Genomic DNA, 23786 nt, shown 5'->3' with positions numbered 1-23786 from the left:
TAAACAGGAAAAAATCCTCTTTCATCAGGACAATGCCCGTGTTCACACAAGTTTACGGTCAATGGCTAAAATTGAAGAATTGAAGTTCAAATTGGTCGACCACCCACCGTATTCGCCAGATTTAGCCCCCAGTGACTTTTTCCTTTTCCCAAACTTAAAAAAATGGCTAAGTGGACAACGTTTTTTTTCAAATGAAGAAGTCATCGATCGGACAAATGCTTATTTTGAGGACCTTCCGAAAACTTATTTTTCTGACGGTTTAAAAAAAATTGAGAAACGTCTAACCAAGTGTATTGAGCTCCAAGGAGATTATGTTGAGAAATAAAAAAAAAATACAAAAATAAAAACTGTTTTAATGCTTTTTTCTAAGGAATTATTGACCCACCCTCGTATGTTAATAAATTATAGTTTATGTTTCAATACAATAAACGAACAATATAATTACAAGACTATTCGCTTACCTATTATAACAATTCAATAGGTACATATTTTAGCTGAGAAATAAAATATCGAAGTTGATAAAACATACTGAATAGATTTAAAAATGAATTATTGAAGACTGTCGAAAGACTAATTTTATAAATACATATTATAAATGGCAAGTTCATTTATTAAAATTAAACAAAGCTCACTGGGAATTAATTAATAATTGAACAAACATGCCTCAGCGATGAAATTTTTTTGTATAGGATTCCATTATAAGTCTAAATTTTGTGTCATGTTTACACAATACAATCGATGGAGCTCTCTGGTATGTACATACTAATAATATGAATTATTTAATTCATTAATAGCTGACTGAAATTACTGTTGTAGAGATTTTTTATCTCATGCAGGCACGTGTTCACTGCGTGGGTGCAGACTCATGATACTTGATACTTACCACTGCACATTCTGTCCAAAAGAGTGGAGGTGCGCCTATTGTGAGATAAAAAATCTGTACTCAACTTAATTGCCTATTATCATTCCGTAACTGGGAATGTGATATCACAAAAACATCCTTACTTAAACTAATCCAATTATATGACATTTATGCTTATTCTGGCATTGGAGTTAACTTTAACAAGGAGTATAGCTTATGCAGGTAGTATTTAAACGACACTAAGAATAAGCCTATGATATACCTATTATAAAAATAATGTTTACTTACTATCAAACTATATATAAATTTAATGGTTATAAAGGACTACAAATGAAATGAATAATCATGATTGAATACATTATGAAAATTGTAGTGTTATACTTCTATATGAAATTAATGAAACAAAGTCAAATTAATATTTTCAGCCTTTTCTAAAATATAATTAGTTCACCTACTTAACAAAAACCTTAAACCAAAATCACTTTCTTTACAAAATATTACCCTTAGAAACAATCAAAAAATAGTAATAATCCTAACGTATGTATACTTTCCTTTAAATTTACTAATGTATAAATTTATACATTGCCACAGCTGGAATTCTGAATTAACTGAATAAGCCACAGCTAAAGCCTGTTGGGCTCCATTGCGAGGGCCATTACAATATGTGTATTAAGTATGTTATTTTTTTAATTACTGGCAAGAAATGAACTAAAACTGTTATACGCAATAGATCTTAGTGAGGTCACTTTGCCTATGGTACAATTTTATACCCATGTAGTTAATTTTATAGTTGCTTAGACCGGGACGTTTGACTATTACTTGAACAAACATACCTACTTCTTAATTAAATAATAAATAATATAAAAACTAGTTATTTAGACAATTTCATTTCCTTCAATGCATAATGTTTGGAGTGGAGAATTGGCTAATTGCCAAATTTAATAATTTGTAACAGTTTAATATAATATAAAATTAAGTCTTTATTTAAATTTAATATTCATTGTTCATTAATTATTGGCTACAGCTTCATGCCTCAAATTTTATTGGTCTTCATCAGCTGTTATAAGTTAGCCACAGTTTTCTTGTGAATTTACTGATAATCTAAAATTGTAACAAGACACTAATATAATATGATATTATTAACATTTAGAAAGACCTTATTTTTGATGTCTTATTACATATTTTCACAGTATCTGTAATAAAGCCAATTTGATAGAAACACTATATTATTGTCAATCTATTTTTAAGGATTGCATCAAATACAAATTTGTTTATGTGACGAGCTAAATTATATTAGATTTTTATCCCATTACTATGACCAATTTGGGTCAATTGTTTATTTATTTTAATTACCGTACTTTCAAAATATTTGTGTTATGATTTTCTTTTCTTTAGTATCAGGTAACATGTTCCTAGCAATCCAACGGCCCAACCCATTGTAACTAAGTAGCCGCCGAGAACGTTAATGTTTTGGAAGGCATAACCCTTTTCAATGATGTTTCTCAGCGCCATGATTGGTACTGTGAACGGCAAGCAATATGCAATGTATCTCAATCCGATTTCCATACCTTCCAGCGGCCATACGATTCCTGGAAAGACAAAATGTGAACATTTAATTCAGGCGAAGCCTAACGAATAAAAAAAAATTTATTTTTTATTAGTGAATTGCATTATTAATTATTAATGCATTAAATTGCATGTATCGTTTTCTGTCGCTAGATACCGCTATTGGAACTACTGTATCACTACACTTCGCCTTATTCCTGGATAGGTAGGTAGTCATTTTTAAGGAGGCATAGCGAAAAAATCATAGTCATAAATGCTTGAGTTCCAAAACATTTCCAACTAAAAAAGCAATACATTATCAAATCCAGGAAAAGCCGCAATATCCCCTGATGCTTTTTGTTTCCTGGATTGGGTCTACAATCCGGAATGAATCTTGTCTGTCTTTGGGGAAGTTTCTTAATAGTTATTATGAGGAATGTTTGTCAATCAATACATTGAAAAGATATATAATTTAAATATGTAGGTACCGATTCAAACCCGCGAACCATAGACATAGAACAGAAATTCTAATATTTCTAATTACATCCACCGCGTTGGTTCTTTACCAAACTGTCTATATTCGGTACCCACTTGACAGTGACCTCTGATGACTTTGCTTGTAGGGATGCTGATGGAAGAAAGTATATTTCTGGGATGTTCCGCATTTACAACATCTATGGATATCATGTCACTGCCACTTAAGTATTACGTATTGTCAAATAATCAATGCTATATATTTTTGTGAGACTGATTGGACCACATATTATCAAGAATATACGTTTATTTTTATAGTAAATATAGCCAATTAAATCATATCTAAAACAAATAATAGATAATCTCACCACACAGAAGAATCATTGGGTAGAAACTTCCAGTTGAAATAAAGAAAGCCAGTGTATATGAGCTGCAGATGATTGAAATGAAGAAGCCAAAGCACATTCCGGTGACGCCTTGCAAAAACAGAAGGATTCCTATTGAGATGAGATCTCCGTTGAACGGTATCTGGTAGCCCACAAACGTAAGCAGCATTATTTCAATTGTCTGAAAAACATAATTTGTAGTAAATTATAAATATTATTATTTATTACCTAATTAATTTAAAAATAAGTGGGGGCAAAATGTGCACAGGGCAGCACTCGGGCGGATTGAAGAATTGCAAATCTGATGTTGGTCTTGGCTGTCTTGCCACAGATTTTGATGAGAAATTACTGTTTCTCAAAGTGCTTTGGATCCAAACACAAAAGCAGCATGCGAATTTTCCAGATACAGATTTCAAATACCTACGCGATTGGTGATTTCTGAAGCGTAGGTACCTACACTCCGCTACTTATTCATTGTAGATGGTAATATGAGTATTGAACATTTTTTTTTCAAAACAGTAATAATATTAAATTGAATGAAACCTTCTGTTGAATATTGAACATATCTGAGCACAACATGACTTGCTGCCAGAAATGATTGCGTATGATTTCATTCGGTAGTTACATATTTTTCTGTATATATTGTATATTGTATTTTACTGTACATATATTTGGAATCTATACATGATTTTTTTCACACATTTTTTCATATTATATTTGCATTTAGAACTAGCCTACCAGGATTTCATTCAATCCACCCCAGGTTATGGAAACATTGATGGTGATGCCAGCGCTCGAAATGGACAGGAGCGCGGTTACGGTTCGTGAAATGCCCGAAATTATCACGCCGTCTCGTGGAAAAATTAAAAATTGCATTCCGGTTTGTGAATAATCAAAAAGTAATTATATTCACTTAGTACATATATAAATATTGAAAGTTTAATACGTAACTTGTTGGACTCATAGTTAAAAATAATATTTCTGACGTGTCATATGCCCCGTTTTTTGCCTACAGCGCTGACAACATTTAACATGTCACAAGTTTAAAGACTATTATACATTTTCTTGTCGTAGATAGGTAGGTAAAAAATCTAAAACCCTTATTAATTGTATGTAAAGATAAATATGTTGATATTTTCAGAAAATTATCTAGCGCTCCGGTTTGTAAAGTATTCCATTTCGACGACGATGACCATGACCACTAAAAAAAGCTATCAACTGCCAAAAAATATAAAATATTAACCAACCTGGAATAATATGACAATAGTTTGAATAACAACATGGACGGTTAGAATCTCACTGCTGGTCACACCAGCGACAACAATTCTGTCCCAGACTCCTTCCAGACGATCGGCAATCATGATGTTTGATGTGACTGTTGTTGCCAAGAAAAATAGAACCCTAAAAATACAGTGAATATAATTAAAGCCATTGTATACCATTAGGATAGACCTTTAGCTAAATTCATATAGATATTTTCTGATAATTCGTAAACAATTCATAGCCATTCATTGGTCGGCGTATTCGTATTAAATAGTTTGCAGCCAATAAGGAATCAAATGACAGTAATGGAATGTTTTACAGCCAATTAGATTATTCGATATCGAGTTTGCCCAACTAAAGGCAGGCAATGTACAATTTTCTTTTCTAAGAACGTCTATGAGTGCTGCGAAAAAATCGAACCTCATTAATTAAAGCTGATCCATTATGTTACCATATACATCAGAGTTGGTGAACTTTTTTTAGGTACGCGTGCCAAAATTTCCCAAATATGATTTTTTGACTGTCTGAGGTGCCCGAGCAGTTTTTCTTAGGGGGAAAAAAATGCTTATAAAAATTCCATTAAAAAAGTTCAAAAAATATGATTGAGTTCTCGGGAATTGTATTACTTAGTTTGGTTCTTTACAGGCAAATTGACGCAATAATTACTCCGATCAGATAAGAAATTCTCTCACTACAGTGGTTTCAAGTATTTTAAAATGATTGTAAATCGGTCAACATCAGAGATTCGCGGCGTGGCATTCCCCGCCACCTGTTGAGGTCAGTGCGATAATATTATGCGTGACTCATAAACCCTAAGGACCGACCTATGCAATTTAAATTAAACGTAATGCTTATTCTTGAAGAGTATCTGCATGCTATTTTTTATACAATGCGATCTGTCATTTATGCAATAAAAAATAAAGAAGTATAAATATTTTTATGACGGCTATAACGTATTGTGTTTAGATATCAAAAATCAAAATTATAAGTATATTGTAGAAACTTATTATAAGTGTTTTGCTTTTTACAACGTTTTTATTAGGTCGTATTCTTATTTGTCCAGTGGTTGTTTGTCCGGTACAAATCTTGCAATCAATTTTTAATTAACTTCCCGACTAGCTAGACATTTGAAACTTTTAGAATATATCAGAACACGATGCCAATGCATTTTTTAGCTTTTAGCCATCTTTAAGTAGAATTAAATTCATTTTCAGTTAATTCTGTCTTGTATGAAAAGTTATTTCGGAAGAAATCCGTAATCCAATCCACTATTATTAGTTGCTAGGAAATTATTCATATATACGTGCGTTACTATGGAAATCAATATGAGTGTCAAAATGACATTTCAATATTATTTCTATCAAATACAATTTTTTTTGATCGTTTAAGCTAGTCAAGTCAAGTTTATATGATTCAAAAGAAAATTTAAAAACGTGGTAGGTAAATAAAAAGTTCTTTTTATCTTGTAATTATTTCCATTTAGATTGTAGCCGGTTCTTCAGTGTACGATTTTTTTTGTAATTGGCTCTACAATCTCACACGCGAAGAGGTTTCTTAACAGATTTTTGTTTTATGAGAAATGAATTTTCACTTGCTCAACCTATGAAGTCCATAGTCTGGGTCAAAACACAAATTAACAACGCCTGACGCATACCTAACTGCTTGGCCATCGTCGGTGACTGGTATGATAGCAAAAGTTTTAGCTTTCAATGCATGCTCTGGACGTGGAATAATATTTTGATTTTAATTCCTTGACACAGACTTTTTAAATGTACATAAAAAATGGATATATCATTTACGTAATCATCATCCCAGGAGCCATAAACTGTGTGTAGGTATTTTCTTTGCTTCCATAAATGGGGTCTCCGAACTGGATAGGAATTTTAGACATTTTCTCCGGATATCGACAATCTCTCATAAGTTCTTCGGTGTAGTGCATATAGTCAGAGTATAACTGCTTCTTCATAAAGTGAGCAATTTGATGGTCTGAAAGTACACATGAGGTAGGTATATTATAACGTGTATAAAAATAATAAAACAATATTATGTATTTACCTATTGGAATCACTGCTCACTAGTTCAAGCTTAGTTCATAATTCTTTACAGTGACGGTGAGACTTAAGCTCATACGGATTTTGATGTCTCATGGTAAAATGCTGAAGGAGATGTGCATAAATTTTGGCAAGAACTAAATAATCACTTAATGCAAAGTTATATTATATTATATATATATATATATATATATATTGGGATATTTGTCGAAAAACCTCAAGACTTTGTCAGCTTGGGTAATCTTTGTGATGTCTCCCCAGATTTTCTTAAAACTGACATATTTATGGAATGGTTAATGCTGCATTGCAACTCAATTTGATAAGTATTTCATGTAAGAACTAGGCACTAGTTAAATTCCTCGTAATTAAGTAGGATGCCCTTAGCTTAATTGGAAAAAGTATACTGGTGCAAATTCAGCCGTTACAGGTTTAAATCCTGTCGGGTGTTGTATTTTTTTTAAAGATTTTTATAGTAGGTAAGTATATGCATAAAATGTTTTCAAATTATACTATGTTCAATATAAGTATAAAACTTTAAAATTTTTATTAACGTTTTTGCACTATTTTGTGGTTAAATTCTGAAATTCTTTGTGAAATGTATGTACGATTTTTGGGTGTGTGATAATAATATTGAGTAAACCTGACCCCTGATTCAAACTCATTATATTATATTTAATAATTTTTGGGTCACAAACATTTTAAAACTTTGGCCCAAGATGTAAAAAAATAATCAAACGAAACTATAATACTTTTCAACAATTCTCGGTTCATCATTTTGTTCGAGTTCCATTTTTTTAATATTAGCTTTCTTGGAGTGGAAGAATAATTTGGGCCAAAGTCACCCCATGATACTGAATGTTACATTCTCAAATCTTGTGAATTATTCGTTGAATAAAAGAAAAAGTTAATTAAACAGTTTTTATAAGTATAGCTTATTCGTCGGCGGGCTGATGTATAAACAATTAATCATTCTACAGTGGCACCATGGGGTATGGCAAAAACGGGTTGCAGTTGTGGTGGTATTGTTTGCTATCATTAAAACAGACATTGCAACAAATAATGCCAATATACCCGCGAAACGCATATGGTGCCATTATATAATTATTTACATATATAAGTGGGCTTCTAGGCTCTAGCTAGGAAAACTAGGGAAACATAACATATTCAAGGTTTGTGGGACGTTGTCATAATATCTGTTGAGTGTGTTAGTATACTCACTGCTCATATCCAACCAGTATGTGGCGATGCCGTTTTCAATGGTTTCGTCAGATGTATCTCGTCCAATTGCTAGGCGTTCACCGAAACTTTCTGAGAAATTTCTAGCCAAATAGAGGGTGCCGATTACTTTTCCTTTTTCTACTGCGTCAAATGCCTCTTCCTTAGTTGCGTAAAAAGTCTGTGAAAACATTATTTTGGTAATTTATATTTAGGAACATATGCTGGAAATTTAACTTAGCATATTCACTGGACTGATTAATATGTATGGTATCATTTTGTAATCGATATTTGTGACGATTTAAGCCCCTGCCGTTGACAATTTTTGGTTATTGATAGGTTTCGTAACAGGGTTGCCAACCACATTGGATTGATTGGGAGGTCCTGGAATGGAAGTCCCTGTCTTGGATCCTGTTGGATTATAATATCTGAGACATAAACGATTAGATAAATTCATCAAATAATACTAACATACTTACGCTTTAATTTCTTTCTTTTTTATGCACACAACTCATCGCACCCCTACTACGCACCTCTACTTAATGATTTTTTGGATTCGGCAATATTGAGCATAATTATGTGACAGCAAGATGTGTCTCTGTTAATTGTTGGATTGGTTGTATGTATATAATTGGCTAGCGCTAAACATTCGATTGTTCCTATATTATTTAGAAGTTTTTTTTCTGATGAAGCTACTTTGTCAACTGCTACATTATATTTTTTAACTATTTTTGTTCCATGATATATTACAATTTATGTACCCCGGGTCACGTGTCCTGGAATCGTCCCAAAAATATGTGGCAACCCTAGTTCAGTACCTATTGTGGATTCTCTTACCTTGACTATAATATCTTCATCCAGCGATCGTATATATCGACAACTAAGTTTTTCGAATGTACAAGAATAGTCGTCTGGGTTGTAAATGGCGGTTGGCAGCGTATTGTTGAGGCAGTCACTCCACAATGGAACTTCATCATTGACAATACCCAAATTGAGTTCGCGAGGGTCGTGACCCACAGACATAAAGAAAGCCATCAATTGGATGATGGGGAAGAAGGCTGAGAAGAACAAGCCGCTGAAAAAATTCACACATATATTTAAGATAAATTATTAATTTATTTAAAAAGGATTATATGGCCATCAAAGTAAATAATAAAATACAACAAATAACATTTAATTTTAAAGAGATCGGAGATTTGCAGCCGATAAATTGCCTGTTTGATGTGTGAACTATAATTTTTGGGTACCTACACGTTTTATGGTAATCGATTAAGCTGGTCCGGATCATCACATCTATTCTATACACAAGACTGCTATCGGCAGCTATCGAGGGCAGTTTTTCATAATATGTTTGTATCGAAGTAATAATTTGTTATAATAAATTAGCTGTCTAAACAGTCAAAACTGTATATCTCGCTCTAAAATTTAGCACACCCATGAGAAGTGGTGTTAAAACATAGCACTTATCGTTACAATTACAACTAACGTATTGTAATTGTTACAATACGTGCTAATAGTTCGATATAAAAATATGAAAAACTACCCTCGAGAGCTGCCGATAGCAATCTTGTGTATAGAATAAATGCGCAGGTACCTATCTTTATGAATTGTTTTTTAATAATTAAATGTATGACAGTAATCATAAATCTTACTAGGTATATACTAATGATATTTATAAAGTACTATGTATATAAATGATTGCCGCAATACTTTAGATATTTAGTTGCTAGTTGTATTTGATTTAAACTAAAATACATGCATTCACACAATATTTGCATATTTAAAAAACTAATAACCTTTATAAAAAAGCAATAATTCAAGGTAGGGAATTGATTTTTTAGCATAATATTATGAAAGAAAAGGTTGGGAGGATATGAAATACTTATATTTTACTAGTTTCATAATTTGGAATACATCAGCGTTATATATGATATTAGAAAAAATATCTATAGAGACTCGAACCTGGATCTATTGGATTCCAGCCAATGTGCTTTACTAATAACTAAGAAATTTATATCATATTTTGATAATGACACCGAATTTTACTAACTATGCGTCCAACCAAGGTATTATCTCAAATTCCGTTAATATTGCTGACTATCTTCTTGTGATTTTTAATCAAGGTGTTTAAACTTGATTCTTAAATGACATCAGGGTTAGGGATTACAATACCGAATGGAAATACCAATACCGGTATTCCAGTATTTCCTATTATGGAATATATTATGAAAAATAACCAATATAAAAATCTCTTTAATATATTAATATTTTATAGCAAAAATATCTAAATGGGAACATATGTAAATCTTTAAAAACTAATAGAGATGTCGATGTTTACAGATACCTAGCAGTTGAACTATTGGCACTTTCTCTTTTGAATGATCTTTCAATCAATTTACATTATGAAGTGTTCTTCGATAATATGTGACCCACTGGTAATTCAACCTGTTTTATTAGTTTATCGCACTTTTTACACTTTACTTACACAGCATTATCTTTACTTTTTATCCCGTAAAAAGTAAAACCAAACACAATGTTGCTCACTTTTTTGTTCAACAAAATTATATTCCTCCATTATTGTATAAAGTCATTATCAATGTACTATTTAGTAAATAAACATAAAAAAACAGGCACAAACATCATGAAATATTCACTACTAGGGCTGAGGTTATGAATAGTTATACAAGAATAGTATTTTACCGCGATTTCAGATACCTACATCTAAAAATACACCTGACAACATCTAAAACCCGCGAGCGTTTTTAAAATTAAGGAAGTCACTGGTACCTATAATGCAAATGTATTTCGAAAATCTGCACGTGTCATTGCTGTTCACCAAGGACATCGAAGGGCAACGGAAGTAAACTAGACATCACGTAAGCCAACCAAAAATGTTAAACCTTTATGTTTGTTTCAAGTTTCAATACCGAATATATCGGTATTGTCTGATTTTTAATACCGGTATTTCGGTATTCAGGATCTGTGGGTCTATTCTATGCTTATCGACCGCTAAAGTGATAAAGTGAAAAATATTATCAAACTTAGGGTAGGTTTGTATCAAAATATTAGCACTTATTGTAACAATTACACGAAGCCGGTTTTTATTGTTGCAATAAGTGCTATATTTTAACAGCACCTATCTTGCTGCTGTTAAAATATCGCACTTATTGCAACAATAAACACCGGCTTCGTGTAATTGTTACAATAAGTGCTAATATTTTGATACAAACCTACCCTAAGTTTGATACTATTTATCAATTTAGTGTTCGATAAGTATAGAATAGACCCACAGGATCTCTTTATAGTTTACGATATGTCCGATCGATCTGACCGAGCTGAGTAGTGCAATAAGTTAGTATACAAATTTCATATAGTAGTACTCGTAGTAACAGTAACTCGTTTAATTAATTACTAGTGAAAATCCTTACCCAGGATGTCTTGAAAATTGTTGAAGATTCTTTAAAAAGATCGCCTTAAATTTATGCGATTTGGGTTTCATTTCCTTTATATTCTTATCAGTCTCGGTTGCAGTGAGAACCTAGAAAAATACATAATAAGATAATGACCATTATTATAGTTGAACGGATTAAAAAAATAATTTTTAAATATACTTAGTAGTAGGTATAGGTATAATTATTAAAAATTATAGTATGTCAAAGTTTTATTGGAAGATACCGTTATATATTTTTTTTATAAACTAACACATTTTATTTGACTTTTTAAACATAATCTTTGATTACTGTGTGGACTGTTGTATAGGAAAGTTGTGGAAAATTCGTCATGAATACGTATCTATATACCACAAGAATGTGTGGAAATTGTAATAATGTTATTCAAACAAATTTATATCTTGTCCTAAAAGACATAACAACGATGTGGTTATAGTGCCACCGAGATTTTCTTTTTTTAAGGGTTTTCTGAAGGAAAGTTTATGTGAACAAGACACGGACATTGGATTAGCTTATCTACAACTTTTGGCAATAAGTCGAGATTTTAAGGACTGTAATGTTGAAGAAACTGTTGGAAAATGCTGATAACAATAATTATTAAAATAAAAAAAAATGAAAACTTGTGTTTTTTAAAACTATTTTCAAAATTAAAGGCTTACCAAACCAGATATAGACATTTGCGATACCCTGTATTATACTTAATATAATGCTGATTGGTGTCTAAACACAGAGCAGATCGCCATGGACCATGGTTTTAAATCAGGATACTTTATAATGGTTAGGCCGTATACAGCTCTCAATATAGAATACATGTTACATTTACGTGAGAAACTGTAATGGATATTATTATTGTCACACAGACGTGACTATTGAAAATAAAAGTGTTGTTCAGTTGCCAGTTGTTCCCATTAAATTTGTTTCTATCTAAGCTTACATACTTACATCTGTACTGCCGCAGTACATTTTACTAAAGTCATCTTTGGAGTCATAGTGATTTTTAGGAGTTGTGCTGTTCCCTGGCTTGTCAATGACTATGCTATCAGCTTGAGCATCAGCTGAAACAACAAAACAAATATTTTTTAATAAATGGATTATTATAAACAGTAATTTTATAATACAAAATTATTATAAATATATTATATATAAGTTTGTCCAAGCTAGGAATTTTCGCTGAGAAACTGGCACGTAGGTACTTATTTTTCCTACAAATCCTAGAAACTGAGGAATGTTAGCTTAATGATGAAGTTATCAAGTACCCTACAAAGAATACATATAATGAACAAAATCCAACTAACTTATAGATAGTAATATTGCCTGTCTATTAACATAAATTAAATTGTTTAACTGTGTTGTTCATTTCATAGGACAAGACCAGCTAGTTATGTAAGTACTTAGGTGTATATTTTATCTGTTTTATGTTGCATTGCGCACATGCACATATGCACCAAGTGCAGTGGACTCGCCGATAAGTGCATCGGGTTCAAGGATGCAAGCGCCGGTTCTAACTTCTAATATACACAGTAATAGTTAAACTTGTCTACTAAGTATATTGCTTGCTGGACTCGATGGACCGGTTGCTCGTTTTCAGATGTGTGGAATTTTGTAATGATGCCACATAATTTGACCGCTTTGAAAGAGTGTTCAATACCACATGGTTATCTATTGCAATCGCATGTATGACTGATATTTCAACCGGGACAACTTTGAATGTTTAGAGTTGTGCAAGTAATATATATTTATTTAGACTTTCGTCGCAAAATTGGCGGTCGTGGTGTTAGCACTAAACGAGTTAAGTTGCTTAATTAATAATTGAGCGCATATGAACCAATATCTCCAAAATTCAAATGTTGTTTTTCAATGTGTATTTAGATCCAGGATATGGACCTAATAAGTTATGCAAGTGGCTAACATCCATTTCTTGTAAACACAAAAATCTGTTAATACATCTTTCACTCTACGAAGGTCCATATTATGATCTTAGGATCGACAATGGTAAAAAAATATGTATAAATATTCGTTTGCGCAAAGATGTTTAAGAAACCTTTCTTATATAAGATTGCATTGAACCTTTTGTAGTGTCTGTCCCTTGCAGTTTGTCATAAGTGCCATATTTAAAAAAAACAGTATCAATGTGTAGTTTTTCTATATCTTTATAGTTTGTATGAAAATGTGTAGATACGAGATACATTTTACTTCACTTTCATTTGCTTAGATTCCATATAGGCATGTAGAAAAGACGTCGTTTGCAATTTGTACGTATTCATAGTTGCCCAAGTAAGCATAGGTACAGAATACATAACATTTATATATTACAGACGAAAAAATCAGTCTTGTTTACATGGGCTTAGTAGTAATCATCAGTGCGAGTAATGAGTACTGATGATTACCACTAAGTCCGTGTAAACAAGCCTTAAAGTGTAGCGAAGAGTAGGTAGTCACTAAATAATTAATTAATCAATCTTTGCATATAAATATCAAGGTAATGTTCAACATTTTTATAAAATCAAGTAAGGATTGAGAAAGGAGAAAATGATGTGCAGCAAAGGTCGTTCTGATAATACTTATAAGGTATCTTGACAAATTTAATAATCTGGAAATCGATGTTCATCCTTCGAAATCCTGTTTTTTCAGACAACTCCTGCCCTTGCTTGTAAAACCTTGAAAATAATTTATACCTATGTTTAAATACTATCTACGTCACTTACTTAAAGCCGGTTTGAAAAGTTACTTTAAAGATATTTACATTGGACATAATATGGACTCGCTAAATAAACATACTTCGTGTAATTTATTGAAATCTGCAACACAAGCTTAAAGCTTAAATGCGATTGGAAAATTTCATATTAAAATATCATAAATATTTCAGAAAGATAACTGAGTAAAAAGGCAAATAAATAATTACACTGAGGTATTGAAGAACGCATTTAAGTACATATATTGCTGACCTTATCTTTCAGATCTATCATAGGTCAAGTTCAATGAAATTGTTCATTAAATTCTAATATAGTATCAAGTATGTTACCTAGTTGCAGTATAGTGTCAAAACATTCCAAAACGGAATTGATCAAATTTAACTACTATCCCTATTTTAATGGCACTTGGCAGTGTGTTGAGATGAATAATATAATATTATAGTTTCACTAACTTTTTTAATTCAAATATGTGTCAAAAAATAATAGATACCTACATACATTTAAGATGCAAACGATATATTTAGAAAAAATATTGCTTAGGCGATTTTTATTCTATAAGTTTAAGTACTTATACATTTTCAAGGGAGTGTCGAAACATGTTACCAAAAAAGTCATAAAAATTAGACACTATCAAAACATGATTATCTTAAAATCACAATTTTAAATATTTGGAATGTCACACTTTAATAAAATTGTTGCTTGCTAGACTATATCAATATTTGACTAGATATGAAGGTATTTACTTGTGTGTATATATACATATTATTTGAATATCTACAAACCTAAATTTAAACAAATTTATTTAAGTACTTATTGAGTATATAATATACACATGGTTACCTATATGTAGGTGCAAAAATAATGTTTTCAAACCTTTTCTATGGATATACGTTAATTGTTTAGAGTTTAGACGAAGTTGATAATGCAAATATATACGTGTCATCTTCAAAAGCATTAACAACAAGATAAATCTAGCATAGTTCATAATTTAGTAATATATTTGTTTTTTTGTGAACTTGCGAATATTTATGGTCGTATTTAGTAAAGTTGTTAACTTAATAAAACGTGAATTTAAATGTGTTAGCTGTAAATTCTTGGTGGAAAAACTTTGTAATAACGAATAATCAGTTGAGAATATCATATTGAAGTGAATGCAACGAGTTAAAGAAATAATCAAAAAAAAGTCAGAATGAAAAAAAAAAACGATAATATTGACGACTTCTCGATCTCGAATTGTCCAGAGAGCAAATACCTACAAATTCTCAATTTCTTAATTTCATGAAGTCTCGACTCTCGAGAAATTAAAATGGCGTGGTCTCAGTTATTATCCACAGTGAAGCCTGAGTATTTAATGGAATGTGTTCTATATAATGAACTCAATTAAGTAATATAAGATTAAAACAAGATAGGTACTACATCTTCTACTTATAGTGAGTAGCACCTAGACTACAAATTTATCTTACTTTTTGGTCAACCACAGTATATTACTACCTACCTAATTTTGGGCCGCTTTCTAAGCAAACGTTGGTTTTATTTAAAGAATGGATGGATACCTATTTTGTTGCGTAATAAAAGGTAGATAACTAAATATTTTTTGTTTCATCGCGGTTATTTCGAAATTAGTGACATGACCTAGAAATCAATTGCTGTGACTCGATTTTCGTACGAAAACAAAATCTTCGTGAACTTGTCAGTTTTGTAGACATTAAATATAGACATCTCTGTGAAAATACATCGATGTAATTAAGTAAACAAAGCGAATGAAACGAGATTGAGAGACATTATTTATGCAACATAAAAAAACAGTATGCTCTTATTGAAACAGATACTATCAATATAATACAAGATGGCAGTTAACATAATTGAAAATTATTATTACGAATTTAGATGTTAAAGAAAGTCTCATTCTATTAAAATTGAGCGTAAATAAATGTAAAAGTTAAAAAATGTTACTAAAGATAATGAATGATTCAGCTGTTAGTAATTTTGCATTGGAAATTTATCTAAAGATTCTAAAGCAACCATCAGACTCTTACTCTGAAAATTATTTGCTAATTTTCGAAGGCTGCACTAGTATATAGTATATCAGTCTATGGATGGGCTGTAGAGATGAATTTAATATTTAAGACGGTCAATAACACCAACATAATATTTGTTATCCGATAGAATTTGCTTTATATGGCTACCCATTGGCCGATATAAATAGTCAGTATTATCAGTTATTTTAATTACATTTTATTGTATATAATCTTTTAGCTTAAACTATTATTTTTGAGCACAAAAAGCTACACAAAACTATCTTATAAATTAGTCTACTAATAAAATCACCAAATGGAATTAGTGTTACAGGTATAAAAGATTTTTTAAAATTTCAAATATAAATAGTATGCATGTAAGTAATTAGACCAAACCACCAACCAGAGGTAGCAATTATTTTGATTATAATTTACAAAGAATTCACAACAAAGATAATATTAACTCTTATAATATAGTTACCGATTCAACTATAATGAAATCGTTCGCTTCCAATGTTGCAATCTGGTAATATAGAATGTTCGTACGAACCATTCTTGCTATTGTCTAAAATATAACTGCAATAACAATGGCGACTGAGATTACTGAAAAGTATTGGTTGTGGATATTTTATTTGGCTACAGCTGATTTTAATCTTACAAAACTGACAATTAATAATTGCCTGTTAAAGTCTGATCAACTATATTGATAATCATTGCGCCAGCCGTGGATACTGGAGAGGTTAGCACACTGTCGTCTTCTTGTTGAGTGGGTAGCCGGTAAATAAATCTTTTAAGTGGGTGTTTAAATTTGAATTGGAATCTCTAGCAATTGTGTGCTTGGATCCAGGACTTAATAGCTGATCGAAAAACTAATAACCAAATCGTAAGACACATCCAAACTATGAAGGTGCTTTTTCTAGTAGAAACGATGATTTGTACAACTTCTAAAATTATCATACTTAAAAAAATGGATTAATATTTGAACCGGTTAAAGAAAACCAAATATAGCATATCAATACAAACACTGAGCAGTATGATTGAAGTTATATTTCTTTTGGCGCGTTTGGGAAATCAAATCAGAGTGTATTTTTGGCCTGTGACATGTAACACATAATTTATTTTTTTCACACGAAAAAAAACGCACTCGATTGGATTTGAGCCACCGATTGTTCGATTATCAGCCGAACGCACTACCTTTACGCCACGGTATGGTACTTCAATCGTGACGATTATACAGTATAATATTATAGTTTAGAATTGTTCCGTTGCCTAGGCAGCGAATTTATTATTGTCGGCCATTTGCAATTCCTTACGTCAACGAACGATTAAACGTCAGAGTGACAGTTGGTACTATAAAAATAAAAACAACGAGAAACCATGATATAATTTAGTAATATAAGTTAAAGTGTATAGGAATAAACCAACGGCATTCCAATAAGCGGTCCTTTTTCTTGAGTGTGTAATTTAACAAGATACTTAAGAGCTAGTCAACGAATCTAGTTTATCACAAATTTTGTTTTGTTACGTCACAAAAGTATAACTTCTAACGCGCGTATATAAGTACACACACCCATTTTTTTATTATGATCAATATAGTTAAGAGCTTGACTGCGCAAATACTCGGCAGGGGCGGTTACATTATAAAATGCAATGGATCTATACAATGCTTACGGGCCCTTTTAATTAATTTTGTAATTAACGTGTTAATTTGCATTTGAAAAGTAATTAGCAATAACACACTTTTTTGCGGCCCGTAAGCTATGGGTTAAGCTCTCCATAAAATTTAGAAAAGATTTGTTATTTCAAAGATCTTCGGTCAATATTCTGGTCATCTTTAGTATTAAACGAGGTCAATGTAAGAAATTGATTGTTGAATCAAAATTATTATCGCAATGGACATGTTAATAATTATATTACTTGCGGGTTTGATAAAATAAATGTGAGCAAGTGGTAGATAGAACCTGATTTTATAAAGGTAGGGTTACCACAAAAGATATATAATATATACATATAATGAAAAGCTACCCCTCGTATATATTAACATATTTAAACGTGTCAATTGAAGCGTACATATTCTATTAATTGAACTAGAATAAATTTTACAGAAAGTCTGTTAACATAATCTTAATTCGGTAGATGTTAATAATATGTTTCGCTTGCGGGTTAAAATAGTAATTGACTTAATTTTGATTTCTTAACGTATCATTTAAATTATAGCTTCGGGGTGACCCTGGTCTGCCACCAATACCAGTCCTAGCAATTAATGCGAATGCCGATTGGAACAGCTGCGAGAGGCCCTTCGATAAGTAATTATCTTACAAAAATCCTGTCTGAGAAAAAAATAAGATTTTTTTATAGTTAAGCAAAACAAAATGATATCAGAGTATAGTGTTATACGCCCACTGTCGGGATTGAACCCCGTGTCTGGAATAAATCACATGTTGTTTTTCAACGTGCGTATTGGTCCCAGATCATGGACTTAATATGTTGAACAAGTGGCTAATATCCATTTCTCGTAAAAAATATTCGATAGGTACCTCATCAAGAGGTGACCTAAATCACTTTTTTGTAGAGCCAATTAAAAAAATGTATTTTTTGGTTTTCTTCACAGATTTTATACTCTCTAGAGTGTAGAAAATTAAGTCTTTATTTTTCTTTTTTATCAAGTTCCTTAGACGCAAAGCACACAGTAGGCAGCGAGTTAATGGCGTGCGCGTCAATTTTGCGAGAGGTGCGATCACTCAATCAAAATACAATGTAATATAAAACTGAAAAACCTACTAAAAGTGTCGGGACGGATGAATTAAGTATCTTCTTTTGATGACCCTGCAAATACTAATAAAATGTGGTTATATTGGTAAGTTTAGATTCATAGACTATGTATTATAGACTGGTGTTCATTGTATCGATTAAATCACAACCAACCTACTTAGCATAGCCTAACCTCAGACGATATTAACGTATAATAATATAACCAAATGTATTCTATAACCGAATAAGTATTATCGTTATGTAATATTTTATTGCTAGCCATTATGCTTAAAACCATGTGCGCACATATGAAATTTATATGGGGGGGGGGAGTCCATTTCGGAAAAAAATATTTATAAAACAACAATTTAGCACTGTTTTATAGATATTTTATTTGTGTTTTTGATATACTTGATGCGATTCGTTACACTAAAGCCCACGTCTAGTCGGTGCTAGCCTCGCACTTTCCCGGGTACATTCCTCATGTCTGGACACGCGGTTTGATTTTACTGATGAACACCTGGTCTTAAGATATAACTACTGGTGCACATAACTGCCTCACCCACAAGTAGTATTTTATACGCATCGTATTACAGTGTTAATAATTAGGAACGTCGGTGCCTTTTTTTGTCATCCACGCGGTGCTGCCCCGTCTTTTAGGCGAATCACATCATTTCAGCAAACATTTATTTTATCATTCCAGTAATATTTAATTGACCTAAATAACCTGTATTTTTTATTTATAGGGGAGACGTCCGGAGCCAAGCACCCTCTTCGTATATGCGTCTGTTTTAGATACAATACGTTATGGCGCATCTGTGTAGAGCTTATTTTATAATTAGTGCTTATTAAAGTGTTTCATATTATTATCCAAACTAGTTCATACTGTCAAACCTCCAGTTGGAAATTAAAAGCTGAAAAAAAATCTGGTTTGCGGTCTGTCCAATCGTTGATGTCTTAATTTGGTGCTACTATAAAATAATTATTTTTTCTTTATACATACTTAGTATTTTCTGGTTATTTGAGTATTGAAAATTTTATTATCCAATATGGTATAATTGAATACGTGCAGCGCTCGAAATGTAAAATTTTACGAACCGGAGCGCTTGATAATTTTACGAAAATATTAACACTGTTACTTACGAGTATCTAATTCTATACATATATGTATTTAAAAAAACGATTGTGTTTTTTTATAATATGACATATCTCGCTCAGACGGTCAAATTAATATTTACACGAGACAGAGCAAAATTTTTGGGGATTGTATGAACCGGAACGGCGCTCCGGTGCGTTCCGGTCCATTTCGAGCCCTGAATACGTGTGTTTTTTTCAGTTGAGGTTTTAAAATGTGATCAAAATATTCTTATTGGAAAAGTAAATTAGTAGTAGGTATCTAGTAGAAATATATTTTTTTCAACCAGATAAAAGCATATCATTATATTATGATAGTATATTGATTATGAAAATGTTAAATAACATGTTAACATTGGTGAAAATATCTTGTATTAAAATATAATAATTAGGAGGTTTAGTAGGTACCTTTTAATTGGTGACGTGAACAATAAAATAAAAAAACTACCCAACGAGAAATATCATATCTCATGGCTCACTAAATAAAACCACAGTTATCACCAACAAATCATATTGTCTCCTCAATCCATGCCAGCACATTTTTATCAACTTAATGAATAACAGAATGTCCTCCAGGAAAAACATACATGACGCAGTTCTCAACGACATGCTCTGTAGTATGAATTTCTCTAAATTACCACAAAGGAGAGGGATTTAATTGAAGGAACACAATATTTGCATTAAAGATGTGATAACAGTACTTTGTGTATCACAATACATCGTAGATTTAATGGTAATAATTAATTTTAGTGTTGTGTTAATATGTAGACAGACAATTGTCATTGTGGCAGTGCAACGTTTACACGTGCTTGGATTTACTGCTGGAAGTACGCACTGTCGCGAACATGTGAACACTTATTGTCGTGCAAGTTGTAACACTGTACTATGTGCAGCATGGATCAAAACAGTTGAACGGCTTCTGAATTTTCACGCGATAGTTGTTACTTGCACGATGTGTGGGTATGCGTGGTAAAACGATCGACGTGAATTTGCCAGAGAAAATATGAACTATATCGCGCAGCATTTAAAACATGCACGCATCTTGCTGATAGGTACTTGAAAAATTAGATTAGCGAGACAATCAGCATTTTTGTATCTATACGGTTATTGACGCGATAGTTTAATTTACACGCTATTGCTGACAGTAAATCCGTGGACGTGTACAGTCAGCGCTCTAAATGGAAAACTTTACGAACCGGAGCGTTTGATAATTTTACGAAAATATTAACATGGTTATCCAATTGTGTGTGTATTTTATAAAAATATGAGTGTTTCATTTTTTATTATATGGCATATCTAGCTCAGACGGCCAAATTAATTTCCACGAGACGGAGCGATAATTTTGGGGATTTAAACCGGAACGGCTCTCTGTGCGCTCCGGTCAATTTCGAGCCCTGGTACATATTAGTAGTTAAAAATACCACCTGAACTAACTACAAGTACCTTCGTCAGTCAAGATAATTAACTAATTTTAGCTTAAACGGGTGTCTGTCAATCATGTAATTATTTTTGTAGAACTATGTGTACTTGGAAACTGTTTAATAAATTTTAAATTGGCTCTAAATCATTCTGAATTGAAACTTGGAATATTTTTAATCTGCCGCATTTTAATTGTCAAGGATAACAACATTTCGCTATTCGTCGAAAAACTTAAGCATAAGCGGAGCGGAGGATAGCAATGCCTCAGGTAGTTGTAATCATTTGAACGAAATAATAAAAATAGTTTTGATAAAACTAACAGTGAACTACAGGAGCTCATTGGTTGGCTCGAGACCGGTCCAGATAATTTTGTGGTCCAGTGTAGCAAACCGTTTGATGGTTAGGTGCAAAAAAATATTTGTAATAATGGGCGATGTGCCAAAGTTTCTTTTCAAATTAGGAATATTATTTTGAATTTCGACCAAGAGATTTTAACCAAAAGTAATTTTCTATTCATAACACCCCGCTGTAGATCTTTTTTTAAACATTTTATTTCTCAAAACAAAAACAAATCCGAATAAATATTTATTTTAAACTTTAATTTCGAAAAAAAAATCTTTTTTACTCAATAAATAATGTAATAAATAATAAATATGTGTCCAGAATCTGAGTGGATTTACACTTTTCCCAGATACTATATTATTATTATCAGTGATCTTTAAAATTGCAGGACGTTTTGCATCGGCCCGGTTGACATTCTGCAACATGCACATTATGCCAACACATGGCACGCATGCTATAAAATAGGTTTACCACACCTGTTTGAGTTAATTAAATTATACCTACTTTTACGTGTGTACCTTAATACACAGTCACTGAAATAGAAAAAATCATAACAAATACATTATATCTACTTACATTCGTGGAATGAATTCTATTATCGAATATTGAAAGACTCAACGATCGTTAAAAATGTAATGAACACAACATCATAAGGTGATAATAATTATTGTACATGACCTCGGTCAGCGTGATTTTTTTGAATCTTTAGTCAATAAAGTATTTAAATAAAAAAATGGTTAGAGATTTTTCTCGATATTTAGCAGGTTTTCAATTCCAATCCACCCCTGGGCTAATATACAAATACAAAAAAAATGTATTGACTCCTTGCATACTTCATATTAAATTTTATATCTAGGAGATTTAGATGATTTATGGATGATTAGATTAATAATTTGATAAGTATACGTTTTATAGTAAAAACCTATTTACACTTGTGTGTTCCACGTGATATTTCGTAAATGCGCAGTTTGCATAAGCAAAACCGCCTCAATATACGATTATGGAAACTATGGTCTAGGTCAGTGGTCTTCTAACTTTTTTAATCGCATAGTCCTAAGACAGATAAAATAAATAGTATGTACTCCAATATAATATTGTTATTTTTAATTGATATCCCGATGAGATTTCATAATAGACATTTATTTCACGAGAAATGGATGTTGCCCACTTGCTCAATTTATAAGGTGCTCTGGGTCTCAACACACATTGAAAAAAAAACCAACACGATATCTTTTCAAACTCGGAATTCGAACCGGAGACCCACGACTTCATAAGCCGACACATTACCGCATGGCCACCGTTATCGATCATATTGTATTATATATGTATGTAAATTTTTATATTTATACTTTATTTACATTTTCGATTTAATCCAGAACCAATATAATATTATGGAAAAAATCAATGTCATCATATTATTACAGATTATTTATTTTATAAAGAGCTTATTTATTTTTCACACTATAGTTTAATATGAACAGTGGGACTGTATTTGTTTAAAGTGAAAAATCTTGTTTAATGCTCTCCGATACTACAACTTGAAGGCTTGATTACAAGGTTAGTTATTTATGTTTTACTTGGTTAAATAACCAACATTAAAAAAAAGATTCCTCACACAGCAAGGTACCAAAGTATAATCATTCAATAGGGATGCAACGGCAGCTACAATTACTAAATATGAATAATATGTAAGTACTCTATTTTCCGTCTCACCCACATAAACAGATTTTACCAGGTCTTTTAGATAAGCATCTGGTGCCAATTATTTGCTCGTGAGAAATACCGGAAGATGTCCCATTTTTACATGACCTAGAATGGGGATAAAATTCGTTTAAATGCTTTGCTATTTGAATCTGTAAATATGTTACAAAAATATATCTCTAAATTTCGAGTACCCATTTGGAAACCACTCATCTAAGCCAGTGGTCGGCAAACTCATTAGTCAACAGAGCCTGGGCATCAATAGTACAACGATTGAGATTTATTTTAAGAGCCAAAATTCTTAAACTTAAATTATATATTATAATATTATATAGGTACACTGTTTATTAATTAAACTATATGTACCTACACTGAATAAAACTTCATAGCATACGACGTAATAATGATCTTATGTATTGATACAAATTAAATTGTGAGTAAGGTATCCATAAAATTGAATCATGACAATGACTGACAAACACTCAA

The 23786-nt window shown here is 31.8% G+C and overlaps 1 protein-coding gene across 3 annotated transcripts in view; it reads right to left on the bottom strand.

Moving 5' to 3' along the window:
• Nucleotides 1-2090: 2090 nt before the first annotated feature.
• LOC147067237 (ABC transporter G family member 23) overlaps nucleotides 2091-23786 on the bottom strand; it is a 97957-nt gene continuing 76261 nt past the window's right edge. For all 3 annotated transcript variants that reach the window (XM_085953790.1, XM_085953792.1, XM_085953791.1), the window contains 8 exons: nucleotides 12188-12300; nucleotides 11225-11334; nucleotides 8634-8871; nucleotides 7800-7977; nucleotides 6330-6516; nucleotides 4515-4668; nucleotides 3250-3448; nucleotides 2091-2451 (listed from right to left, as the gene is read on the bottom strand). In XM_085953790.1, the coding sequence (XP_085809916.1) occupies nucleotides 2237-2451; nucleotides 3250-3448; nucleotides 4515-4668; nucleotides 6330-6516; nucleotides 7800-7977; nucleotides 8634-8871; nucleotides 11225-11334; nucleotides 12188-12300 (1394 nt within the window). In that variant the 3' untranslated portion in view covers nucleotides 2091-2236. The remainder of the gene's footprint in view (nucleotides 2452-3249; nucleotides 3449-4514; nucleotides 4669-6329; nucleotides 6517-7799; nucleotides 7978-8633; nucleotides 8872-11224; nucleotides 11335-12187; nucleotides 12301-23786) is intronic.

This window comes from Rhyacophila brunnea, unplaced genomic scaffold (genome assembly GCF_057557595.1).
Source record: "Rhyacophila brunnea isolate RB1 unplaced genomic scaffold, BYU_Rbru_1.0 scaffold_4, whole genome shotgun sequence".
NCBI classification, from domain to species: domain Eukaryota; kingdom Metazoa; phylum Arthropoda; class Insecta; order Trichoptera; family Rhyacophilidae; genus Rhyacophila; species Rhyacophila brunnea.
This window is presented reverse-complemented; position numbering and strand designations above follow the sequence as displayed.